The sequence below is a fragment of the Budorcas taxicolor genome, chromosome 2 (assembly GCF_023091745.1).
Source record: "Budorcas taxicolor isolate Tak-1 chromosome 2, Takin1.1, whole genome shotgun sequence".
Classification (NCBI taxonomy): Eukaryota; Metazoa; Chordata; class Mammalia; order Artiodactyla; family Bovidae; genus Budorcas; species Budorcas taxicolor.
Window position 1 is genome coordinate 33240695 of NC_068911.1, and position 24836 is coordinate 33265530.

The 24836-nt window shown below is 48.7% G+C and overlaps 1 protein-coding gene across 6 annotated transcripts in view; it reads right to left on the reverse strand.

The window, feature by feature from the left end:
• CLEC16A (C-type lectin domain containing 16A) overlaps nucleotides 1-24830 on the reverse strand; it is a 237908-nt gene extending 213078 nt beyond the window's left edge. For 5 of the 6 annotated variants that reach the window (XM_052636153.1, XM_052636156.1, XM_052636152.1 and 2 more), the window contains exons 1-3: nucleotides 24617-24830; nucleotides 11041-11169; nucleotides 4167-4300 (exon numbers count right to left, since the gene is read on the reverse strand). In XM_052636153.1, the coding sequence (XP_052492113.1) occupies nucleotides 4167-4300; nucleotides 11041-11169; nucleotides 24617-24696 (343 nt within the window). In that variant the 5' untranslated portion in view covers nucleotides 24697-24830. The remainder of the gene's footprint in view (nucleotides 1-4166; nucleotides 4301-11040; nucleotides 11170-24616) is intronic. The other variant, XM_052636154.1, reaches the window with a different exon arrangement.
• Between the last annotated feature and the right edge of the window lie 6 nt (nucleotides 24831-24836).

Genomic DNA, 24836 nt, shown 5'->3' on the forward strand with positions numbered 1-24836 from the left:
CTGCTCATATATCCAGAAGAGATGAAAACTCTAGTTCGAAAAGACGCGCGTACCCCAGTGTTCAGAGCAGTACTATTTATAATAACCAAGACATGGAAGCAATCCAGGTGTCCATCGATAGATGAATGGATAAAGACGATGTCACACACACACACACACATACACACACACACACACACAGGAGTATTAGCCACAAAAAGAATGAAATACTACCATTCACAGCAACAAGGACGGACCCAGAGATTTTCACACCAAGTGAAGCAAGTCAGACAAAGACAAATATACTGTGATATCACTTTTATGTGGAATCTTAAAAAAAAATGATACAAAGGAACTTATTTACAAAACAGAAACAAACTCACAGACAACAAACTTTTGGTTGCCAAAGGGTAAAAGCAGGGCAGGCAGGGATAAATTTGAAATTTGAGATCAATAGATACATATGACTATACAGAAATATATATTTATTTGTTTTATACTACGTACATTTTATATTATGCATAATATTTTATACTATATAGATACATATTTTATACTATATATATTCTGCTAAGTTGCTTCAGTCGTGTCCAACTCTTTGTGACCCCATGGACTATAGCCCACCAGGCTCCTCTGTCCAGCGGATTCTCCAGACAAGAATACTGGAGTGAGTTGCCACGCCCTCCTCCAGGGGATCTTCTTAACCCAGGGATTGGACCCAGGTCTCCCTCATTGCAGGCAGATTCTTTACTGTCTGACACCAGGGTTGCCTATAATATACTAATATTACTACATATAAAATAAATAACAAAGACCTACTGTATAGCACAGGGAACTACATTCAATATCTTATTAAAAAATGAGGTTACATATCACGAATCTAAGTGTATAGCTTGATATATGTGGCAGTGTATATATTTATGAATTTTAAGTACTTGTACTTATGTGTGTATATATATGTGTGTGTACACATAAACACATACCTCACACATCTTAGGTGTCCAGCGTGATGAATTTTTGCAAATAAATGCACCAGGTAAGCACCACCCTGATCAGACAGTGCATTTCCTGCTCCATCCATTCCCTCTCCCCAAGACAGCCCCTCAGCCTAACTTCCAGCACCGCAGACTCGTTCTGCCTGATCCTGAGCTCCGTGTATGTGGACTCACACGGGAAGCCCCCGCCTGGTGTGTGGCCTCTCACTCATTACTACGGCCCAGTTATCCATGTCGCTTCCTTTGTCTCCTTCTGGCTATACAGTATCCTGTTCTTGGAACAGTCCATGACCTACCCACCCAGAATCCACATTTGCAACGAGCAGCCAGCTGAGGCTGCTTCACTCTACTGTCTGGCCGGCTGTGGTCAGCGGGGGCCAAATGGGCTGGCAGGAGAAGGGATGTCAGCCCTGCTGTGACTGCTGAGTGGTTCCCGGGCCACCAGAGACACAGACGCCTGTGCTGGCTGCTGGGGTGAGCAGCCTCCGGCCTCTCGGCTGCACCCCGAGCTGGAAGAGCCCTGCGCTCCCATGCGTCCCCCGCGGGACTTTTCCGGGCCTCCAGACCGGACTCTGTGGGTGGCGGGGCCACGGTGGGGGCGGTGCAGGCGCCTCTATTATTCAACTGGGATTTTTCTACTATGCCCTCGCTGTGTGGCCGGCTTTCTGTGGTATCCTTTTATAATAAACCCAGGAGTCTCTAAGTAATCTCAGTCTCTCGGGCCTGCTGTCACTTAGGTCACCAAACCCCACAGGCAACAGGTGTACTCGTGAAATGGCTGCCTGTAATAACGAAAACCCGGAAACCACCTAAATGCCCGCAGTCACGTTAAGTAAGTTATAGCCCAGAAAGAGGCGGCTCTTGAACCAAACAAGGCTAGGATGCATGAATGGACAACATGAAAATCTAAGATATGCTAGTTAAGTTTGGGAAAAAAAAATGAAACAGACAGCAAAACGATAGCGGTTAACACTGAACTGTTAGGGTGAAATTCTCCAGAACTTCTGCTTTCTATAGCTTTTTCATTTGACTTTTTGTTGTTGTTTTACAATGGAGACATTTTCTTCCTATAATCAGAAAAGCAAAAGCAAAAGTCACCCATCCTTCTCACTCCCATACATCCAAGTTCTATAAAAACAGTACTTTTTGCTGCCTTAGTGAGGCTAATGAAAGTGCTCTGGTGAATTCCCTGCAGGGCCAGCAACATCTGCCTGGGTTTTCTTACAGCACAATACCCTTTTCAGCCCTGAGGCAAGAGAGGCTGTATGATCCAGTGAGCCCAGAATTTTCTATTGCCCCCAACCCCCTCTTCAATCCTGTAGCCCTGAGGTCAGCCGGGTCACCAGAGAACAGCCACTTGGGGGAACACTGGGTTTAAGGATAAAACCAGCTTTAACTGGAAACTTCCACCTGCCAGACCCCACGCTAGGCTGCGCACACCCGCTCTCACACTTATCCTCAAGCCACTCCAATCTGCAGGTACTCGGATTGTCTCCACTTCAGAGAGGCAGAAACTGCTGCTTGGCGAGTCATCGCCCTGGAACAGGCGTGGGGCATATGTTGGCAGTACCAGGCCTGGGACTTGCTTGGCTCTCAGTCCATGACTTGGATTACGGAGCTGGGCCTTCCCCTCTCGGAGTTTTCAGAAACTGCCCGCAATTCACATCCAGCGTAACCAAAGCTGTTAACAGGGAAACCACTCAGGGAGAGTGAGTCAAATCGCATTTGCCAGTTCACATACAGGGGGAAGCCTCAGGAGTCTCCTGGGACAGCAGTGCCATCTAGTGGCCACTTCCTGGGACAGCAGCACCATCACGGGCCGTGTCCCAGGACAGCAGCGCCATCTAGTGGCCATCAGCCAGAAGCTCTTGCCTCCTCTCTCTCTCCTCAGGGGAAATGCCGCCACCCTCTTTCACTGGAAGCTTTTCTCAATCCTGTCTTGGGGGCCAAGAGCTTGCCTGTGACACAGACATCCCACCACTTGTCTTCTCTTCCCTGCTTCCAGCAGGCAGGCCCTGAGGCTTGGTGAGGTTATCTTGGAATAAAAAAGCTTTTGATCAAGCACGGAGGATTAGGAGCTAGATCAGGGTTTCGCACCCTGGGCACTGTTGACATTTTGGGCTTACTACTTCTTTATTGCGGGGGGCTGTCCTGCATGTTGTAGGATTTTAACAGCATCACTGACCTCTACCCAGAGGCCAGCAGCACAGCCCCCCAAGAATGTCTCCAGACACTGACAGATGTTCATTGGGAGCACAGTCACCCCCAGTTGATGCCCACTGAGTTAGTTTGCCTGGGCTGAAACCCCTTCTGGATTCCGGCCTTGCTGGAGCTGTGACCTGGGCCAGTGAGTCAAACTCTCTGAGTACTAAACGAGGGCACTGACAGCACCTGCCTCGCAGGGTGGCTGTTTCAGATGATGAGCCCAGGGCTCAGCAAGGGCAGGGGAGAGGCTCTGAGCCACACCCTTGCCAGTGCCGAAGTGGAGCTGAAGCAGCCAGGTCAGGGGCCAAAGCCACACCCTTGGCCACATTCTTCCCCATCCTGCTGCTTCCAGTGCTTATTCTGTTGGCTGTTTACTCGTGACCCAAGCTCTTTAATAACAGGTTATAAAGAAGACATGCAAATACCCCCAGAACCACCCAGCAGAGGGGAGCCCTCTCTTAGCCCTGCACAGCACCCTACCATGCAGTGATTAAAAATGGCACTAGGGACTGAACTGTGTGCCCCCAAAACTCATGTGCTGAAATCCTAACCCCAAAAGGGACTGTACCTGGAGACAGAGGCTTTCAGGAGGTAATTAAAGGTCACATGAGGTCAGAGGATGGGGCTCTGATCCAAGAAGACTAGTGTCTTTACAAGAAAAGGAAGAGACATCAGAATCCTCTCTCCACGTGCAGAGGAGAGAACAGGTGGGACATAAAGAGAGTGAGGCCCTGTGCGAACCAGGAAGACAGGCCTCCCCAGAAGCCAGCCCCGGCGCTGCCGTGATCGTGGACTGCCAGCCACAGGCACTGTGAGAAAATGCCTTTCTGTCATCTAAGCTGCCCAGCCTGGAGCATGCCCTCTGGCAGCCCAAGCACACCAAGACACACGGTGAGCACAGACATTCACAAAGCAACAGGAAAACCACGGCACACGGCGCGCAGCGGCACCCAGTGGTGCCGAGGCCAGCGTCAGGACCGTCCTTACAGAGTGAGGTCTCGTGACTGATGTTCTCAAAGAGGATGTTCAGGGTCTGCAGCAGCTGAACGCACACGTAGCGGCCCGACTTCTGCCGCAGGATGTTCAAGAAGAAAACGAACATGTTCTTCTCCAGGAAGAAGCTGGGGAGAGAAGCGGACAGTGTCAGTGGTCTTGTGGAAATGCACAGCATCCTCTGGTTGCACACCCAGCACACGTGTGTGCAACCCCACAAAGGCATCTGCGGAGCAGCCTGGTCACACCACTCGTGTGGGCTTGGCTTCCGAGATACCCAGTTCCCACGATGCCGTCTTCCATTCAGAGAAATGCAACCTTTCAGACTCTCTTCCTGGAATGTGGGAACAGTGCTGATTCTGGGAAGCGGAGAACTTCCAGATTTTGGGCAGAAGGGTAAAGGTCTTTCCCAACTAAATGATGACACAGTGATCTATCTATGCTTCTAAAACCAGCAAGCAGCTGTTTTCCATCCATAGTTTACACGCTTAGTTTTCCCCACTCAGTCTCCTTCCTCCACTTTCATAGCTCTAAGTGCTCACCAGCAACCTGGGAACCAGAGTAATTCCCCACAAAGGGGCACGAGGATGCTGAATAGCCAAAGAGTTTGGGTGGTTTCTCAGCTGGCAAGTTGGTCATTTCCACATCTAGGGAACGAGAACTGCAAGGAAAGAGAAAGTGCTGATGTGGTCACAGGACACCAGCCAGTCCCCAGGCCTTTCTGCTCCTACACAGAATATTTGTCTGCATGCAGGCTGGGGGCACTGACTTTGGGGGGCACAAAATGGCTCTTTTAGTCTTGAAATGGAGATCTCCTAATGCCTTTCTTTGAAGAAAGAAAATGTTTTATGTTCTCTGTATTCAAGCTAAGGGGCTTCCCTGGTGCCTCACTGGTAAAGAATCTTCTTGCCAATGCAGGAGACGCAGGTTCACCCTGGGTCAGGAAGATCCCCTGGAGAAGGGAATGGCTACCCATTCTAGTATGCCTGCCTGGAAAATCTCATGGACAGATGCTCCTGGTGGGCTATAATCCATGGGGTTACAAAGAGTCAGGCCTGACTTAGTGGCTAAACAACAACAATTCAAGCTGAGACCAGGTCACCTTTCATCTAGGATGCTCAGGATAAGTCCTAGCCATCTCGTGAATCTGCTGGTACCTCAGTCTTGGGGCCTCTCTCTTCCCACTGCTGTCAGCTCCCTGCTGGCAGGACCATGGTCTGGCACTGGCTCCGACCTGCAGACCTCTGTCTGAATGGGCAAATGAATTAATAAATCTGACCTTAGAAGGACCCCTAAATTCTTTCCCAAGGGAGTCTGTGTGCCAAAAAATGCCATCCGCAATGACCCTCCAGAATATTTCTATCATTTGACAAGTCATGTCTTCCTTTGCTTCAGGTTGTATAAAGCAGTGACTGCTAAGTGTCACCCAATAAGTTCACTGCAGCCCGATGACCAGCTTGGGAACTTGTCAACATGCCTGTACCTAGACCTTGTCCAGGGGTAGATTCCGTATGTCTAGTGTGAAATTTGGGTGCCTGGATTTTTACAACCCCCTAGAGGCATGAGGGGATCCTTGGGAAAGTGGCTAATTCTAGGGCTGGGGCAGGGAACATGCCAGATGAGCCTGGAGCACCACAAGGGACCAGGAAGTAAGGAAGTGCTCCAAAATCCAAAAGGACAGGGGTGTGTCACAGGGACACAGGAAGCGACCTGAAAGAGCTCCCAATGCTCAAAGCCGGAACAACGTCAGAACAAAATAAATCACAGAGCACTGAATTATCATCCAGAGAACAAAATAAGCACCCATGAGTCCAACCTTGCAGATACTGTTTTTTTACAAATTGAAACCTTGTGTTGAGCAAGTGTGTTGGCGCCATTTTCCCAACAGCATTATTTTTTAATCGAGGTATGCATGCTGATTTTGCAGACACAAGGCTACGGCACCCTTGACAGACTACAGAATAGTGTGACCACAACGTATATGCACTGGGACTACCAAAAAAGTCACGAGACTCACTTTACCGCACTATTCACCTTACTGAGGTGGCTGGAACCAAAACTGCAAAGTCTTCAACAGATGTATATAAATGAATGACTGGATGGATTAATAAATGAGGAGAGGAGACAAATCTTCTATGCAGAAGAATTTCAAATATTGTCTGTAGATTCGTCCTCCTTCAAGAAGGTGGAGCTTAATTCCCACACCCCCAGGAAGCTGGACTTAGTGACTCACTTTTGGAGACCAGTGTAGGGGAAGAGGAAAGAGTAACCTTGGGGTACAAAACCCTGGCAGATAGCAGCTGCACCAAGCGATCAGGCTGACCCATCAGGGATCATGTGGCTGTCAGGAACAATGACATTCCGGGAGGGGAAGGGCACTTCCCCAGGAAGCACTCGTCCCCCAAACTTCCAGGCTAATCAGGAGAGAAACAGCAAAGAAACCCAGACTGAGGGACACTCTGTAAGACAGCTGGCCAGTCCTTCTCAAGATGATCCAGGTCATAAAAAACAAGAGAAAACTAAACAATTGCCATAGACCACAGGACACCGGGGAGACGTAACAGCTAAATGCATTGTGGCACCTGGACTGGGATCCCAGAGCAGAAAGAGGATGCTAATGGAAAAACTGGTAGATTCCAAATCAAGTCTGGAGTTGACGTAATAGTGGTGTTTTGACAAATGATGTTAACAGGGGAACAGGGTGAGGGGTAAATGGAAACCTTCTGTGTAATCTAAAATCTAAAATTATCCAGAAACTTTAAAATGGATTCAAAACAAATTCTCCTGGGGACTCTGCGGGGCAGTGATTTAAGAATAACTGGGCCTCTGAGAGCTCAGCAGTTTCTCTAAGATGACAAGTGGACTAAAAAAATCCATTCTAGTAAAGGTGACTCTGTTCGTTTCCAAGGCAAACCATTCAATATCACAGTAATTCAAGTCTATGCCCCAATCACAACTGCTGAAGAAGCTGAACAGTTCTATGAGGACCTACAAGACCTTCAAGAACTACCACCAGAGAAAGATGTCCTTTTCATCATAGGAGACTGGAATGCAAAAGCAGGAAGTCAAGAGACACCTTGCAAGTTTGGCCTTGGAGTACAAAATGAAGCAGGGCAAAGGCTAACAGAGTTTTGCCAACAGAACACCCTGGTCACAGAAAACACACTCTTTCAACAAAACAAGAGACGACTCTACACATGGACATCGCCAGATGGTCAATACTGAAATCAGATTAATTATATTCTTTGCAGTGGAAGATGGAGAAGCTCTATACAGTCAGCAAAAACAAGACCTGGAGCTGACTGTCGTACAGATCATGAACTCCTTATTGCCAATACAGATTATGAACTACTTATTAAAGAAAGTAAGGAAAACCACTAGACCATTCAGGTATGACCTAAATTAACTTCCTTACAATTATACAGTGGAAGTGACAAACAGACTCAAAGGATTAGTCTGATAAGAGTGCCTGAAGAACTATGGACAGAGATTTGTAACATTGTACAGGTGGCGATCAAAAAACCATTCCCGAGAAAAAGAAATCCAAAAACGCAAAATGGTTGTCTGAGGAGGCCTTACAAATAGCTGTGAAAAGAAGAGAAGTGAAAGGCAAAGGAGAAAAGGAAGATATACCCATCTGAATGCAGAGTTCCAAAGAACAGCAAGGAGAGAAAAGAAAGCCTTCCTAAGTGATCAATGCAAAGAAATAGAAGGAAACAATAGAATGGGGGAGACTAGAGATCTCTTCAAGAAAATTAGAGATACCAAGAGAGCATTTCATGCAAAGCTGAGCACAATAAAGGACAGAATATGAACCTAACAGAAGTAGAAGATATTAAGAACAGGTGGCAAGAATACACAGAAGAACTATACAAAAAAGATCTTCAAGACCCAGATAACCATGATGGTTATCACTCAGCTAGAGCCAGACATCCTGGAGTGCAAAGTGAAATGGGCCTTAGGAAGCATCACTACGAACAAAGCTGCTGGAGGTGATGGAATTCCAGCTGAGCTATTTGAAATCCTAAAAGATGATGCTATGAAAGTGTTGCACTTACTATGCCAGCAAATTTGAAAAACTCAGCAATAGCCACAGGACTGGAAAAGGTCAGTTTTCATTCCAATCCCAAAGAAAGGCAATGCCAAAGAATGTTCAAACTACTGCACAATTGCACTCATTTCATATGCTAGTAAAGTAATGCTCAAAATTCTCCAAGCCAGGCTTCAACAGTACATGAACCAAGAAGTTCCAGATGTTCAAGCTGGATTTAGAAAAGGCAGAGGAACCAGAAATCAAATTGCCAACATCCAATGAATCATAGAAAAAGCAAGCGAATTCCAGAAAAACACCTACTTCTGCTTTGCTAAGTCACTTCAGTCATGTCCAACTCTGTGCGACCCCATAGATGGCAGCCCACCAGGCTCCGCCATTCCTGGGATTCTCCAGGCAAGAACACTGGAGTGAGTTGCCATTTTCTTCTCCAATGCATGAAAGTGAAAAGTGAAAGTGAAGTCACTCAGTCATGTCCGACTCTTCGAGATCCCATGGACTGCAGCCTACCAGGTTCCTCTGTCCATGGGATTTTCCAGGCAAGAGTACCAGTATGGGGTGCCATTGCCTTCTCCCACTTCTGCTTTACTGACTACACAAGCCTTTGACTGAGTGGATCACAACAAACTGGAAAATTCTTAAACAGATGGGAATACTAGACCACCTCACCTGCTTCCTGAGAAATCTGCATGCAGGTCAAGAAGCAACAGTTGGAACTGGTCATGGAATAAAAGACTGGTTCAAAATTGGGAAAGGGGTACATCAAGGCTGTATATTGTCATCCTGCCTATTTAACTTATATGCAGAGTACACCATGCACATCAATACCCTCCGATATGCAGATGACACCACCCTTATGGCAGGAAGCGAAGACAAACTGAAGAGCCTCTTGATGAAAGTGAAAGAGGAGAGTGACAAAGCTGGCTTAAAACTCAACATTCAGAAAATGAAGATCATGGCATCCAGTCCTATCACTTCATGGCAAATAAATGGGGAAACCATGAATACAGTGAGAAACTTTCTTTTCTTGGGCTCCAAAATCACTGCAGATGGTAACTGGCAGCCATGAAATTAAGACGCCTGCTCCTTTGAAGAAAAGGTATGACTAACCTAGACAGCATATTCAAAAGCAGAGACATTACTTTGCTGACAAAGATCCGTCTAGTCAAGACTGTGGTTTTTCCAGTAGTCATATATGGATGTGAGAGTTGGACCATAAAGAAAGCTGAGCGCCGAAGAATTGATGCTTTTGAACTGTGGTGTTGGAGAAGACTCTTGAGAGTCCCTTGGACTGCAAGGAGATCCAACCAGTCCATCCTAAAGGAGATCAGTCCTGAATATTCATTGGAAGGACTGATGCTAAGGCTGAAACTCCAATACCCTGGCCACCTGATGTGAAGAACTGACTCACTAGAAAAGACCCTGATGCTGGGAAAGATTGAAGGCGGGAGGAGAAGGGGATGACAGTGGATGAGATGGTTGGACGGCATCACTGACTCAATGGATATGAGTTTGAGCAAGCTCCAGGAGTTGGTGATGGACAGAGCAGCCTGGCGTGCTGCAGTCCATGAGGTCGCAAAGAGTCAGACACGACTGAGCACTGAACTGAACTGAGTAAAGATGACACGGTTTCTAATCTTTAGCCCAAGCGTCTCTCTCATTTCCATAAACAGATACCAAGCAACCAACAAACAGTAAAATCCCCACAGATCCTGAACGGCAACTCGTCCTGCTTACAAGCAACACCTGTTTATTACTCAGGTTTTCCTTAGGGAACCCAAGCAGTGTCACAGGTCTGTATTTCACACAATTTGCATTTTCCACAAGTAGCTCCATCTGATGAAAACCTCACTGATGAAAACACAGAACTAGCCAGAAAATCAGAATATCTAATAAGGAAGCCGGGTTGGAAAGGGAATACCTGTATTTGTTTTAAGTGGTTTTACTGAGTGGCCTCCATAGCTACAATTGAGATTAGTTTATATAAAAATAAAATCTGTGTTTGGTGGTTGTCACAACCCCAGTCCTTCTGCGTTCAGACGTTGGGACAGGTCTGTTGGGGAAAGCAGTGCATGGGTTTGCCTTTGCTTCTTAATTATCCAGTAGGGGCACCTTCTAAAATGATCACTTGCTAATATTTCTCGAGTGCCTACTCTGTGCCAGGCACTGGGCAAGGAACTTGCCCTCTCTCACTGAACGATGAGGAAACTGAGGCAGGCCTAAGACTGTTCGCCAAGGAAGTGTGAGAGTGAGGAGAAACTCCTCCACGGACTTTGGGCGTGAGCCACTGCTTCTTCACTCAGCAGCTGCGCGCCCTTGAGCATAGACATCTGCGGGGGTGGGGATGAAGGGGGGGACTGCAGCAGGTCCTCCACCTTGGGGGAGTCGGGAGACTTCCTCACAGGAGGATCACCTCATCAGGAGCTCAGCACTGTGACCAGCCACCAGTAAGCACAACTGCCGCGAACCCTTAGCGTCCCCCACCCCCACCCTCACCCCAGGGAAGGGTCTTTTCAGTTCACTTGGAATCTAACACCCAAGACATTTCCTCTTTCCTTTGGGGGAGATAATCAGACATTACTTGGAAAATTATCCATGACATTTTTAGATTTCTCCAGGGACACTCATTTCCATAACTTGCCCGTTTTCAGCAGGCATTTCTACAGTGTTTCAAGGACATTTGAGAGAGAGAAAGAGAAAACGGTGCAGGACCAAACTGGCGTCAAACCCTGACGTCATCGGGAATGACTCATGGCTCGCATTTAGAAAAACATGCAAAGGGAGAAGAAGGATCAAAAACCAAAAGGACACCCTTACTCAAACACAGAGCTGTCATTCTGATCCCCCCAGATCAGGATCTCGGTGATGGATCGGATGGTCTCCACCAGCAGGTTCCTGTTCTGTTCTGTGACGGTGGTATTTTTGGTCAACACGTGGTACAGATACCTGAGAGGAAGGAAAGAAAAGAGAACTACAGGTGACCAGCTGAAACGGAAGCCAGGCCCAGGGACCATGAGTGACGTGTTAGGGACAATTTGGCTGGGTGTTTTTCAGACTCGGTGGTTAGCACAATTCCCATTCAGAGGAGACATAACTCACCACTCGAGAAAAAAGGCAGACGACACTTCGAACTGTTACATAACCAGCGACTTACCAACCCGAACTGAGGCAAGACTGCCAAGCTTTTGAAGACAGGCATGCTCACGCTCCAGTGTGGGCAAGAGAACGGCCTCGACAGTGGGACAAAGCGGGGACAGAGCCCACCGGAGACTCAAGTGCAAGGGCACAGAGGGAAGGCCAGGTGGCGGCCTTTTTCACACTCTCAGGTGATTCTGAGGCCACTGGAACCAATGGAGACGCACAGCTCAGCGCCAAACGCCTAAGAGCTGCTGTCTGGCTGCTGCAGAGATGAGACCTGGAGTCACAGGTCAGGGAGGATGGGGCCCAGAGCCAGGCACAAATCACAAGCTACCACGATCGCCCTTGGAATGCCCTAGTCCTCTTGCGCAGGACTGATAGCTCAGATGAAGTGGGTGGCCTGCAGTTCAAGGGCAGTGATCTTACCCGCTGTGTGCAGCTGGAAATGGAGTGGGTTCGAGGGGCGATGACGAGGTTCCTCACCCACCTGCACGTGCAGAGACCAGAGGCCCGGCCTCATCCTGACGGGCAAGAGAATTGCAGAGGCCATTCCTGAGCAGCGCGGGGACCAGCACCCTGGCTGACACCCTGGGAGCGCTGCCTGGCTCAGCTTTTAAGAGAGTGTGTCCTGGGCCTGCAGACTGAGGCTAGCTCAGCTTGCCAAGGTCCTAACCAACCAGCAAACTCTTACGCATATGTCAAAACCCAGCTCAGTCACCTCTCAGTGAAGCCCTCTTCAAGAACCTCCCTCCCGCTCTCCTGCCCCAGTGGATTTGATTGCTCCCTCCTCTCTGTCACTTCTGTACCAGATGCATTTGCTGCTGCACAGACCACTCTGATCTGCAGTGATCTGCCTCCTGCACGAGACCTGAGTTCCTTGAGGTCAGGAACATCATCTTACTGACCCTGTTGACCCCAAAAGACTCCAGAATGTCTGATACACTGTAGGTGCTCAATACATGGGAGTGGGGAATGGGACTTGGGGGGGCCCATTTTCACAGATAAAAGGTAGATCAGAGTATACAAGACAAAACAGAGTCAAGGAGTTAAACACAGCAAGTAGTGGCAAAGAGCAGCAGTGAAGAGTTCAAACCTTTGGCCCCAACAGAGAGACCTGGGCTTGATTCCTGGCCCTGTCGCCTGCTGCGCATGGCCTTCAATGAGGCATTTCACTTCTCTGGGGCCCGGGGTCTACAGCAGTCAAGGCCTCCTTGCTGGATTGTTCCAGAGATTCTGTGATGACACGCTGAAAAAGCCAAGCCCTGCGCCTGGCACAGAGAAAGTGCTCAAAGGAGGCAGGGCTACCAGCTACTGCCATTACCACCCTGTGGCTGTTCTGGGGAGCGCCACTGTCAAAACCATTATTTAAACTCTGCAAGGAATATTCCACGAACATAGGAAGGACAGGCAGGCTGGATCCACACAGTCATGAAAAGAAGACTTCATGGCAGGAGTTCTAAGAAGGTCCAGAGAAACCGGAGCAGGAAGTGGGGAGTCTGGTATGAGCTGTGTGACATCAAGCAAGTGACTTATTGTGTGTATCTCAGTTATCTCACCTGTAAAATGGGAGCAGCAGCAGCACGTGAATCCTTTAGTACCTATTACCGTGTCTTAGGAAAAACCAAGTTAAAAGGTAGATAACCAACCTGGCAGTTCCCATGCGTGACAGGAGTGCTAGCTATTACTGTTGTTATCATTGCCTTCACCAAATAATCCCTGAAAGAAACTCTAGTAACTATGAGGAGGCCCTTATAGACAAACCCAGGGTGAGGGTGGGGTGTTAAGTTCTCAAAAGAGGATTCTTGGCACTCCCACGCATGGCTGCATGGCCTGCATGCCTGGCCCTGTGTGCAGGTGGGCCTTCCTGTGACCCTCATACTCCCAGTAACCTGGGGACCCACAGCTTGCTAGCAACGCACAGGCCAGGAAGGGACCTGAGGGGCACTCAGCAGCTCATCCACAGCCTCGGGGGAGAAGCTGTCTGAGGGCTCCTGCCCACCCCCCACCTCCGCAGAGCTTGCGGCTCTCTGCCTTTCTCAGTGGCGCCGTCTGCTGGCAAGTGGTGATGCAGCACCAGGGTCTCACGTGACCAGGACTGAAGGTGGGTGTCTTTTCACATGTTCAGAGTCCTCTAAATACCCTCCTTTGTGAGGTGCCTGTGTGAGTTTTTTGCCCACTTTTTACTAGGTAGAGAACCTTTTTTCTTATTAATTTTATGGAATTTATGCATTCTGAATACAAAACCCTTACTGGATACATGAAAGTTAAGTCAAGTGAAGTCGCTCAGTCGTGTCGGACTCTTTGTGACCCCATGGACTGTAGCCCGCCAAGCTCCTCTTCCATGGGATTCTCCAGGCAAGAACACTGGAGTGGGTTGCCACGTCCTTCTCCAGGGATCGAACCTGGGTCTCCCGCATTGCAGGCAGACGCTTTACCCTCTGAGCCACCGGGGAAGGCCCTACTGGATATATACCTATGGCAAATGTTTTCTCTAAATGCAGCTTGCCTTTTTACTCTCTTTACAGTGGTCTTTTGATGAGCCAAAGTTCCAAATTTTAATGTGGTCCAATTTATCAATCTTTCCCTTGGATAGTGCTTTTTGTATCAACCTGAAGAAATCCTTACCTACCCCAAGGTCATGAAGAAATACTGTTTTTTTCTTTTAAAAAGGTATTGTTTTATCTTTCACATTCTGACTCAGAGCACACCTGAAACTCACTTTTCTGTATAGCCTAAGATATCAGCCAAAATTCATTTTTCCCCTACGGCAATCTAGTTGATTCGGCATCATATACTGGAAACGTTCTCATTTCTCCAAAGGACACCAATGTCGACTTTGTTGTTAATCAGGTGACCACACATGGGACTCTTTCTGGATGCTCTAGTTCTGCTGATCTGTTTGTTTACCTTTGTGCCAATACCATGCTATCTGGTCACTGAAGCCTTATAAATAAATCTTGCAATGTGATGTCTTCCAACTTCTTCCCTTTTTTTTCCCCATTATTATATTGGCTATTCTTGCCCCTTTCAATTTCCATATACATTTTAAAATCACCTTCTCAATTTCCACAAAAAAATATCTGCTAAGATTTCCTTTAAGACTGCCCTAAATCTCTAGCTAAATATGGAGAGAACTGACATCTTTTTTAAAGTGTAACATGATGACATTTACATTTCCTTCAAGGTTTGCTGGATGGGGGCTTGCGCATCTTTTGTTAGATTTATTCCTAGGTGTTTGATGGGCTTTTTGATGCCGCTGTAAATGGGAGTGCTTTAAAATATTCATTTTCTAAATGTTTGTTGTTGGTGGATGCAAACACCCACCAGATCTCAAGCTCTAAATTTCCACTGCCACTGGTTCATTCTTTTGCCACCACAATGCCCAAGCACACGGTTTCAGGCCACATTTTAGGGAGAACCCCTCGATATATGTTTGCTTAAATGTGGTGAAGGGAAAAAAGAAAGCTGACTGGATGAAAAATTAATATTTTAATGTTGCATCTAATGCCAGAGCTTTGGAAGATCAAATAATTCAACTACCTCAGAGACACTAATACAATATTAATATAATAACTTTCTGGTTTTAAACATAACACTATTTTAGAAAGATTGGAAACTTCAACAACAACAAAAAAGAGATGACCACTGCTGGAGTTGCAGTGTATTTCCTTGGGTCTTCTTCTTTGCTACGGAATCTACATTCTTGAGCTCGTGTGCGTGTGTGCTAAGCCTCTTCGCTCGTGTCCGACTCTTTGCGACCCTATGCACTATAGCCCCTGCCAGGCTCCTCTGTCCATGAGATACTTGAGCTCATGCTGGATGTCTGCTACCATGCCCATCTTCCTTCCTGCCTCCGGCTAAAATAAAAACATCTCTGTCACTGGTAACTGTCCACAAGCATCAGTAGTGGCTACATAGCACACCACTGAAAGGACACACAGCAGCCACTCTCATGCTGAGCCTCAGAAATGAACCACAGCGTCATGACATCACCACATCTCCACCTGCAAGGCTGCTGTTCTGTGTTGACCAGTTTCTAAGGACAGAGTGGCAGACTGTTCTCTTACAATGATAATAACTGTTATGACAACAACAGTTTCTCTCAGACTCTGTGTGTGTCCATTTTAACCACCATCATCAGAGAGACAGTCACAGCCTCCTATTGCCAGGTCTCCATTCCGAGGGCCTCAGATGAGCTCACTCATAAACCCGCACAACAATCCTGCTGGGCTGATGCCCTGGGGCCCAGGATCCGCCCGGAGTCCCGACACAGGGCCAGGGCGCCCAGGCCGTGACCCCACGCTTATAACCATCGTAACGCAGAAGATGCAAACAACGACTCAAACACTTTTATTAGTCAAGCGCGTCCATGAAGTGGCGAACGCCTAGCACCCAAGACGTACACAACAAACCAAAAAGGCATGGCCACATGCATCTGATCTTAAGTCCTTATCACGGACCCTTATGCCGCTTCTCTGGAAGACAGCCAGCATTATCATGTCTCCAGCGGACATTCTGCAGAAATGTAGAATCTCAATTTCAAACTTTCGCACAGGAGCCAAGTCTACTCTGAGAGACAAGCTGGAGTTGGAAATGCCTGGAGACAGAAACACGGCAGCCTGTTACCAGCGTGCATGCCACACGCCAGGCTCGTCCCCAAGGACTCTGACAAGAGACAGATCCCTCCTCCACGGACCCTGCTTCCTCAAGAGACTTACTTATTCTCCAAGTTACACCATCACAGTAAATAGTAATTATATCCACTTCAGAGGCAGACATACTAAGCTGAAGTTCATACAAGTTTTATGACTTGTATCATGCACTGCAAGGAAATCAAACCAGTTGATCCTAAAGGAAATCAACCTTGAATATTCAATGGAAGGACTGATGCTGAAGTTGAAGCTCCAATACTTTGGCCACCTGGTTTGAAGAGCCAACTCATTGGAAAAGACCCTGATGCTGGGAAAGACTGAAGGCAAAAGGAGAAGGGGGTGACAGAGGATGAGATGGCTAGACAGCATCACCAACTCAATGGACATGAATTTGAGCAAACTCCAGGAGAAAGAGGAGCACAGAGGATCTCGGCGTGCTGCAGTCCATGGGGTGACAAAGAGTCAGACGTGACTTAGCAACTGAACAAGCACCATGCACTTTTGTGTCAGTTACCGTGAGAGGAAGGACAGGGCCTGGGCGGGGCTAGGAATCTACTTCCCCAAAACAAACCCCACCCCCCAGATAACAATGTCTGGGGTTGGGGGACATGGAGCCTGGGGCTGTTTGGCCTCCTCAGCACCAGGGCAGACACTTCCCAGAGGGTCCCATTCTGTGTCCTGAAAACCTCCACTTGGTCAGCATCCAGCCCTCTGGCCAGCAGGACAAGAAGCAGCTCCAGGCAGGGTGGACGCAGGCTAGAAGATTAGGAGAAGGTGTCATGGGCGGTGCCTCTCCCAGTGAATCACCTCTGAAAGATGTCAAACTGGGCCAGCGAATGAGGCTGGGTCTGAGATGCCGGGGAGCATTTCAGCCCTAGAAAAGGTCACAGCTCCAGCCCAGGCCCTGTGCCCAAACAGGCAAGAGCAAACTGTTGTTAAGAAAAGGCAGGCCACAGAGTAATGGAGATAAAAGCAAAAATAAACAAACGGGACCTAATTAAACTTAAAAGCTTTTGCACAACAAAGGATACTATAAGCAAGGTAAAAAGACAGCCTTCAGAATGGGAGAAAATAATAGCAAATGAAGCAACTGGCAAAGAATTAATCTCGAAAATATACAAGCAGCTCATGCAACTCAATACTAGAAAAATAAACGACCCAAAAAACAGGCCAAAGAACTAAACAGACATTTCTCCAAAGAAGACATACAGATGGCTAACACACACATGAAAAGATGCTCAACATCACTCATGATCAGAGAAATGCAAATCAAAACCACAATGAGGTGCCATCTCAGGCTGGTCAGAATGGCTGCTATCAAAAAGTCTACAAACAATAAATGCTGGAGAGGTGTGGAGAAAAGGAAACACTCTTACGCTGTTGGTGAGAATGCAAACTAGTACAGCCACTATGGAGAACAGTGTGCAGATTCCCTAAAAAACTGGAAATAGAACTGCCATCAGTTCAGTTCAGTTGCTCAGTCGTGTCCAACTCTTTGTGACCCCATGGACTGCAGCACGCCAGGCCTCCCTGTCCATCACCAACTCCCGGAGTTCACTCAAACTCATGTCCATCGAGTCGGTGATGCCATCCAGCCATCTCATCTTCGGTTGTCCCCTTCTCCTCCTGCCCCCAATCCCTCCCAGCATCAGAGTCTTTTCCAATGAGTCAACTCTTTGCATGAGGTGGCCAAAGTATTGGAGTTTCAGCTTCAGCATCAGTCCTTCCAATGAACACCCAGGACTGATCTCCTTTAGGATAGACTGGTTGGATCTCCTTGCAGTCCAAGGGACTCTCAACAGTCTTCTCCAAAACCACAGTTCAAAGGCATCAATTCTTTGGCGCTCAGCTTTCTTCACAGTCCAACTCTCACATCCATTTATGACTACTGGGAAAACCATAGCCTCGACTAGATGGACCTTTGTTGGCAAAGTAATATCTCTGATTTTCAATATGCTATGTAGGTTGGTCATAACTTTCCTTCCAAGGAGTAAGCATCTTTTAATTTCATGGCTGCAATCATCATATGCAGTGATTTTGGAGCCCAAAAAAATAAAGTCTGACACTGTTTCCACTGTTTCCCCATCTATCTGCCATGAAGTGATGGGACCAGATGCCATGATCTTCGTTTTCTGAATGTTGAGCTTTAAGCCAACTTTTTCACTCTCCTCTTTCACTTTCATCAAAAGGCTTTTTAGTTCCTCTTCACTTTCTGCCATAACGGTGGTGTCATCTGCCATACAACCCAGCAATTCCACTGCTGGGCATACACACTGAGGAAACCAGAATTGAAAGAGACACATGTACCCCAATGTTCATCGCAGCACTGTTTACAATAGCTAGGACACAGAAGCAACCTAGATGTCCATCAGCAGATGAATGGATAAGAAAGCTGTGGTACATATACACAATGGAGTATTACTCAGCCATTAAAAAGAATGCATTTGAATCAGTTCTAATGAGGTGGATGAAACTGGAGCCTGTTACACAGAGTGAACTAAGTCAGAAAGAGAAACACCAATACAGTATATTAACACATATAAATGGAATTTAGAAAGATGGTAACAATGACCCTATATGCGAGACAGCAAAAGAGACACAGATGTAAAGAACAGACTTTTGGACTCTGTGGGGAAGGCGAGGGTGGGACGATTCGAGAGAATAGCATTGAAACATGTATATTACCATATGTGAAATAGATGACCAGTCCAGGTTCGATGCATGAAGCAGGGCACCCAAAGCTGGTGCACTGGGACAACCCTGAGGGATGGGGTGGGGAGGGAGTGGGAGGGGGGTTCGGGACGGGGTGGGGGGTCACATGTACACCCGTGGCTGATTCATGTCAATGTATGGTAAGTGAAATGAAGTCGCTCAGTTGTGTCCGACTCTTTGCGACCCAGTGGACTGTAGCCCGCCAGGCTCCTCTGTCCATGGGATTCTCCAGGCAAGAATACTGGAGTGGGTTGCCATTTCCTTCTCCAGGGGATCTTCCCAACCCAGGGATCGAACCCAGGTCTCCTGCATTGCAGGCAGATGCTTCATCCTCTGAGCCACCAGGGAAGGCCACCAATGTATGGTAAAACCACCACAATACTGTAATTAGCCTCCAATTAAAATTAATTAATTAATTAATTTTTTAAAAAAAAACAAGAAAAGGCAGGCCAGCACTTGCCTCTTTTGTATGTCCTATGACAAACCCCTGTTGATCTTTTACCGTGTGCCAGGCCCTATGCTGGCATCCGATAATTCCCTGGGGAACAAGCCGCCCAGGTCTCTGTCCTCATGAGGCTCACGGTCAAATCTGGGAGAAACAAACACACACAATTCAAGATCATTTCCGACCGTGAAAGGATATGCCTGAGGAACTCCAGCCAGCCGTGCTGGGGATCTGACTCACAGCTGAGATCTGAGATCCAGCCTGAAGCGCCCAGAGCACCTCCAGCTGGTCGAACCTTTGGCGATGAGAAGCTCACACGATGTTGTGCTGAGTGGGACAGCGGAGGAGAGAGCAGGAGAAGTCAGAGAGGGCGGGAATGTCTTGTCGGCTGAAGTTGCCAGAGCGATTTTTATGGAAGAATTAGTGAGATCTGTGGGGGTTACTTTTTTCACGGTTGCGCCACGTGGCTCACTGTGAGTGTGATCAGGGAGTGAACCCAGGGCGTGGCAGTACTAGTGCAGAGTCCTACCAACAGACAGGCATCGGAGAGAGCACAGGTGCAGACAGGTGAGGGGTGTGTAAGAGTGAGTGAGAGAAGGGCCATCAGTGTGAAAAGGCCCGAGAAACATCCCTGGGTTATGGCGGTGCTACCCTCACTGACTGTCAATAGGAGACAGCAGGCGTCCTGAGGGGGCACCCCTCCAGCTCAGCCTCCAAACTCAGGCCAGACCAGAGCACGCGGCTCCCCGCTTGCTCTCAGCCTGGTGTCTGGATTCCTCAGCAGGACCTGGGCTCTGTGGCCTCTCCCGTCCCACGGCTCTTCACTCGGGTCCTCTACCCCCTCTTGCCCTGACTGCTCCCCTCACCTAACAGCCTGCCTCCCCCCTGCAGGCTTCCCAGACGCTGTGTCCTCTGCCTGCGGCGTCCCCTCTTCCAGCCCCCGACTACCTGGAACAACCGCTCATCCTTCACATCTCCACGAAAACTGCTGTCTGCCTACCAAGGATGCTCCTGGCTCGCCAGCTGGGGTTAGAGGGTCTCTATCTATGCTCCCAAGCTGGACAGGTGGGCATGGAGCCTGGAGCACTCAGAAGGCCTGGAGGAACTTTAGACCTGACACAACGGGTGCCTCAAAGGGTGATACGATGAGTATAATATTCTGAGAAAATGAATCTGGCCATAATGTGCCCTGAGCTCTGAAAATAATCAGCACGATCTTAGGCAAAAGTTGAACATACCAAGAGCAGGTGAACGTCTGCCTGCTGGGGGTCCATTCCTCTTCTTCACTTTCCAGTGCCGAACCATCCCTTTCTCTCATTCTCTGCCCACTAGCCTGGAAGGAGCTGATGCCACCCTGACTCCAGGGAAGGGCCTAGTAGAGCACCCCATGCCCCCGCCACAGTGACTGACTCATGGACAGGCACGAGACCCTAGGTCGGTGCAATGATACTCACTTCCAGACTCCTGCCGGCAGCATTAAGAAAAGAAGCTTGCTTTTTTGCAGGGGTTGCTAAGCTGATTGGATGTAATGGAGCATTCTGAGAATGACACCAACCAAGAAGAAAGCAGAGACGAGATGTGGGAAGAAGCATATACTGACTTCATCTGAACACCCAGACTCAGCCACAGCTTTGCTAGGACAGTGTGTCCAGTGGCAAGAGTCAATCAGATCCATCTGGGGCTGAAGGTGATTCCAGCGGGGCTTCCATCACTTGCAACCAAGAATACTAACCCACATCCAAAGGAGATCAGAATTAAGGCAACGACCCAACCCAACAACAAGAAAGTTCCAGCCGTTTGTGGACTCGCAGTCCCTAGTGAAAGGGGATGCTTCAGTATCGATCAGGCAACTCCATCAGCCAAGGTTCTGCTTGTCCTTGCCATTGGTCTGGATTGCCATTGGTCTGGCTGATAAACTACCCATGATGTGCAGCAAACCACCTCTTACTATTTCAATCTGCCTCAGCTAAACCACTAACTCCATTCAGTAGACAAAGACCACAGTACACAGCTTTCCACTAATTACCAGAAGTAAAACCCTACCTTACAAGAAAAATTCATCTCCAGTTTGAAAGCTAGGAATGTTATGAATAATGTGGTTCAGAAAAGGTTTCCAGGTCTCTGTACTGTCTTCTAAATTGCCCTGTACATTTCAAACTTCTCTTAAAAGTAAAGCCTATTTTAAAAAGGGGGCAGGGGAGGGCTTCCCTGGTGGCACAGTGGCTAAGAATCTGCCGGGGAAGATTCCACATGCCACGGGGCAACTAAGCTCCTGCACCACAGCTACTGAGCCTGGATTCCAGAGCCCTCAAGCCGCAACTACCAAGCCTGTGTGCCACAACTACTGAAGCCTGAGTGCCCTGGAGCCTGAAACTACTGAGCCGGCACCCCAGAGCCCGTGCTCCAGGAGAAGAGAGGCCGCCGCAATGAGACGCCCGTGCACCACAACTAGAGAGCAGCCCCCAGTCGCCGCAGCGAGAGAAAAGCCCGTGCAGCGGTGAAGACCCCGCACAGCCAGAAATAAACATTAAAAAAAAGGAAGCGTGTTCCCAGACGCTTTGTGTGCCCCCTCCCCAAACTGTCCTGAATTCAGTTCAATCTCTCCACCCACACTGCCCCAGGTCAGGGCAAGAGTGCATTAGGAACTGCCACCTGTCACTGGTGGAGTGACCGATTCGTACTGGTTGCCAAGGACTTTCCCGGCTTTAGCACCGAAAGTGCCACATCCTGGGAAACCCCTCAGTCCCAGGCACCCGGGATGGCTCGTCACCCTGTGTATCAGATGAAGCCTTGTTCTGCCTCCAGCCTTGTGCCCCGTAACTGCAGCCCCACCTCCACACTCCAGATACCCCAGGGCCCCCCTCCCATATCCTGCAGCTCCACGTGGGGCTCCTGCTTGTCCCTAACCACTCTGCTCTGGCTGCCTCCCCCAGAGAGCACCCAAGAAGGGTTCCCCCAGAGCCCTGAACCCACAGCGATCCCTGCACTTGTCACACCACAGTCAGTGGCTCTGTCTTCCCCACCAGCTTGAGAGCTCCCTCGGGAAATGGGCTGTTCTGTGCCTAAGTGCTGTTTATGGCACCGTTTACAGCTGTTTACAGCATTCTTTCCCAGGTCATTTTTGGATCTTCTAAGCCCCCCTCCAATACACAGATTGGCAGGTTCTTCAGGCTATAACATGGATTAAGCTGATCTGCCCGATCCAGGGCAGGCAACTCAGGTTTCCAAAAAGCACCCCACAGGCGCTGTGACCTAAACAATGAACCTGGGCAGTTCCCGGGATACTTCAAAGGAACCTGAATCCCTTTATCATTCTCTGGTTGGCCAGACGGCCAAGATGCCCCATTGGGCAGTGAGACTCAGCCAGGTTGAAAGTCTTCCCAAACTGATTTTTAGGATTTTTACTCAAAAAGACAGCATAATGAGTGCAAACCCTGAAGTCAAATCCTGGCTTTGACGTTTTTCGGCTGTTGTCACCTTGGGTAAGTGACTTAACATCTTCGGACCTTAGTTTCCACTCTAGAAAATGGAAACAATAATACTTCCAACAGCTCATAAGACTTGTGAGAACTAAAGGAAATAACACACAGGAAGTCCTTAACAAGCACCTGGCACTGAACATGCATTCAATAATCACCAAAGTAATTTGAAAGGGCTCAAGTCGGGCAGAGTTAGGTGAGAGCCCGCAGGCACCTGGGTGCTGGCAGCACGCCCAGCCTCCTTTAGATAACCCGCCACCCCTTCTCAGCCTCACCCACCCAGCCCCTAAATTCCTGAAATCCTTAAGCCTCTCCCTTTCCCGTCCAGCTGCCCTCCCATCTAAGATTCCTGCCTCCCTACACAGCCCTGTCTTTGTCCTAGGCCTCTCTCCTCCCCATGCCCTCTTTCATCCCAATTCCGCAAAACCATTCCTCGCTACGTAATGACTCCTGCTGACTCCCTCTTTGAGACCTACAAATATTTATTAAGTGCCTGCTCTCTGCTAGAAAGGCACAGCTGAGAATTACGGCATCGCTTGTGCACGCGTGCTCGGTCGTGTCCGACTCTTTGCGACCCCGTGGACTGTAGCCCGCCAGGATCCTCTGTCCATGGGGATTCCCCAGGCGAGAAGGATTCCCCAACCCACTGAAGTGGGTTGCCATTTCCTTCTCCAGGGTATCTTCCCCACCCAGGGGTCAAACCTGGGTCTCCTGCATTGCAAGCAGATTGTTTACCATCTGAGCCACCAGGGAAACTCCTATTTTCCATTAACCCTCTCCCCCAACCTCAAAAAATCCTAATCTCTGCCTGTCTGCTCTGCACCTCTCCCCATTCATTCATTTTTCTCTTTCTTTAAGCATCCGTCAAGATTCTACTGGGTACCAGACACAGAGCTAGATGTTGGGAATACAGCTTGTGAGCAAAACAAGCCCTCCTGGAAGTACCAGCTTAGTAACAGACACAAAAGTAGAAAAAACACAAAGGATAGTTGCAGGTTGTGGAGATGAATCAAATGAATGAAATCAAGAGAAAGATCTAACAGAAAGGAATTGGGGCAAGGGAAGCACTTTAGGTAGGGATGCCTGGGAAGGGCTTGCCCCACTGATCAACACAGCTACCATTATTAGCTGCCTACTGTATAAGAGACGCTGGCTCAATCTCTTTACACACACAACATTACAGAATCTTTGCACAATGTTCACCATTCCTATTTGCAGATGAGGAATCAGAGTCTCAGAAAGGTGAAGCAATTTGGCCAAGGTCACACAGGCATTCAATCATGAAATCAGGATCTGAATGCAGCCACTCTGTGTACTCTTGCTTCCCAGAACCACCTTGCCACCTACCTCCCCCTGAGCTCTACTTCTGACTCTTTATACTCCCCTAAGAAACTAGTTAGGATTTTTTTTTTTTTAAATTTTTGTCCTTTACTGAGCACTGGTAGAAGCTTCCACCTTTATGTACATTCTCTAAGCCTACCCTCAAAACAATCGTAGAAAGCAGGTGCTGTCACTATAGTCATTTTATAACTTTAGAAACTGAGGCCTAAATTCACGCACTTAAATTCAAACCCACATCTGTCTGGCTCCAGGATCCAGACCTCTGACCCCTTAAGCGGTCCAGTCTAAGAAATATCGCCCCGGGGAAGCTTGGTGCCCATCGTCCAGCCCCGGCGAGAACGAGGTCGGCATCCGTAAACTGAAATCTGCATCTGTAATACCGAGCCTCTGAGAAGCGGAGCGACTTGCCCAAGGTCACATAAGAGGGGAGCTACGAGGTCGGGGTTCGAAGCTGGGCGCCCTATGTCCAGAGCCACAGCTCTTAAGCAGCTCACAGCCTTCCCCGAGCGCCTCCCTCGGCCCTCCGCCTCCGCTTTCACACTTCCCAGCGCCCCCGGCCGGGGTCTACGCGCCCGCAACCCCAGCTCCCGCCCCGCGGCCTCCCCATTCTGCCCCAATACACTCACTTGAGGTGGTCCAGCGAGTGGATGTTGCGCGAAGACTTGCCATGGCCCCCGCCCACCCAGCTCCGCGAGCGGCCAAACATCTCGGCGGTCCCGGCCAGTCGCTCGCCTCACGGTCTCATGCCCGAGCGGCCGACCGGCCGGGCGCCCGTGGCGGCGGCACAAGCAGAGGAGGCAGCGGCGCGGGTGGTGGAGACACCGCCAACCACCTTCCTCCCTGGCC